This window comes from Apaloderma vittatum, unplaced genomic scaffold, assembly GCF_000703405.1.
Source record: "Apaloderma vittatum isolate BGI_N311 unplaced genomic scaffold, ASM70340v1 scaffold26110, whole genome shotgun sequence".
Lineage (NCBI taxonomy): Eukaryota > Metazoa > Chordata > Aves > Trogoniformes > Trogonidae > Apaloderma > Apaloderma vittatum.
The window spans coordinates 1,477-2,069 of NW_009693265.1; the positions used below are offsets into that span (position 1 = coordinate 1,477).

Here is a 593-nt window from a genome sequence, read left to right on the forward strand (position 1 = left end):
CCTCCACAGCCAGCCCCCCGGCAGGGGCACTGGGACCCCGCCCCACTCCGGCGTGGAACAGCACTTGCCTTACTGAAGAAGGACGAGTCCAGGGTGTCGGCAGCATCCACCATGTCCTCGTCCATGAAACTGGGGTACATGAAGCTCCTCTTGTTGCTCCTCTGCTTGGGAGCCAAGGGCTCCAGGACAGAGCGTCCCTTTGGCAGGGGAAGCAAAAGAGGGTGAGCAACCAGAAGCCCCCCTCCCAGTTTTCATAGCACTGAGGGTTTCTCGTAGCCTCCTTCCCCAAAGCTGAGTGGCAAGGACTGAATCCCAACCGGTCGCTACATTTCTCGGCGTGGGAAGGTCAGGCAGCAGGAACTGGTAGCAGATGCTGCCTTTAGCTGCCGAGAGCCCGCGCTCGACCGTGACCACGTTAGTCAGCACAACAAGAGAACTCTAAATCCCCTGTTTGGTATCGGTCCCAGAAACCTGACCTCAAGGCTTGCCCAGGGCTCTCCCAGGGCTAGGAAGCAACTGGAGAAGCTTCCCCTGCAGGGAAAGGTCTCCTCAGCAGTGAAGCCCAGAAGCTGCCATTCCCTAGGGGTGCGGTG

At 59.5% G+C, this 593-nt stretch overlaps 1 protein-coding gene across 1 annotated transcript in view; it reads right to left on the minus strand.

Moving 5' to 3' along the window:
- The window catches only part of LOC104280743 (inactive rhomboid protein 2-like), a gene marked incomplete at its 3' end in the record, with an annotated part of 3,408 nt that overhangs the window by 1,092 nt on the left and 1,723 nt on the right, over positions 1-593 (minus strand). The window contains 1 exon segment of the mRNA XM_009878493.1: positions 69-197. Within this exon segment, the coding sequence (XP_009876795.1) occupies positions 69-197 (129 nt within the window).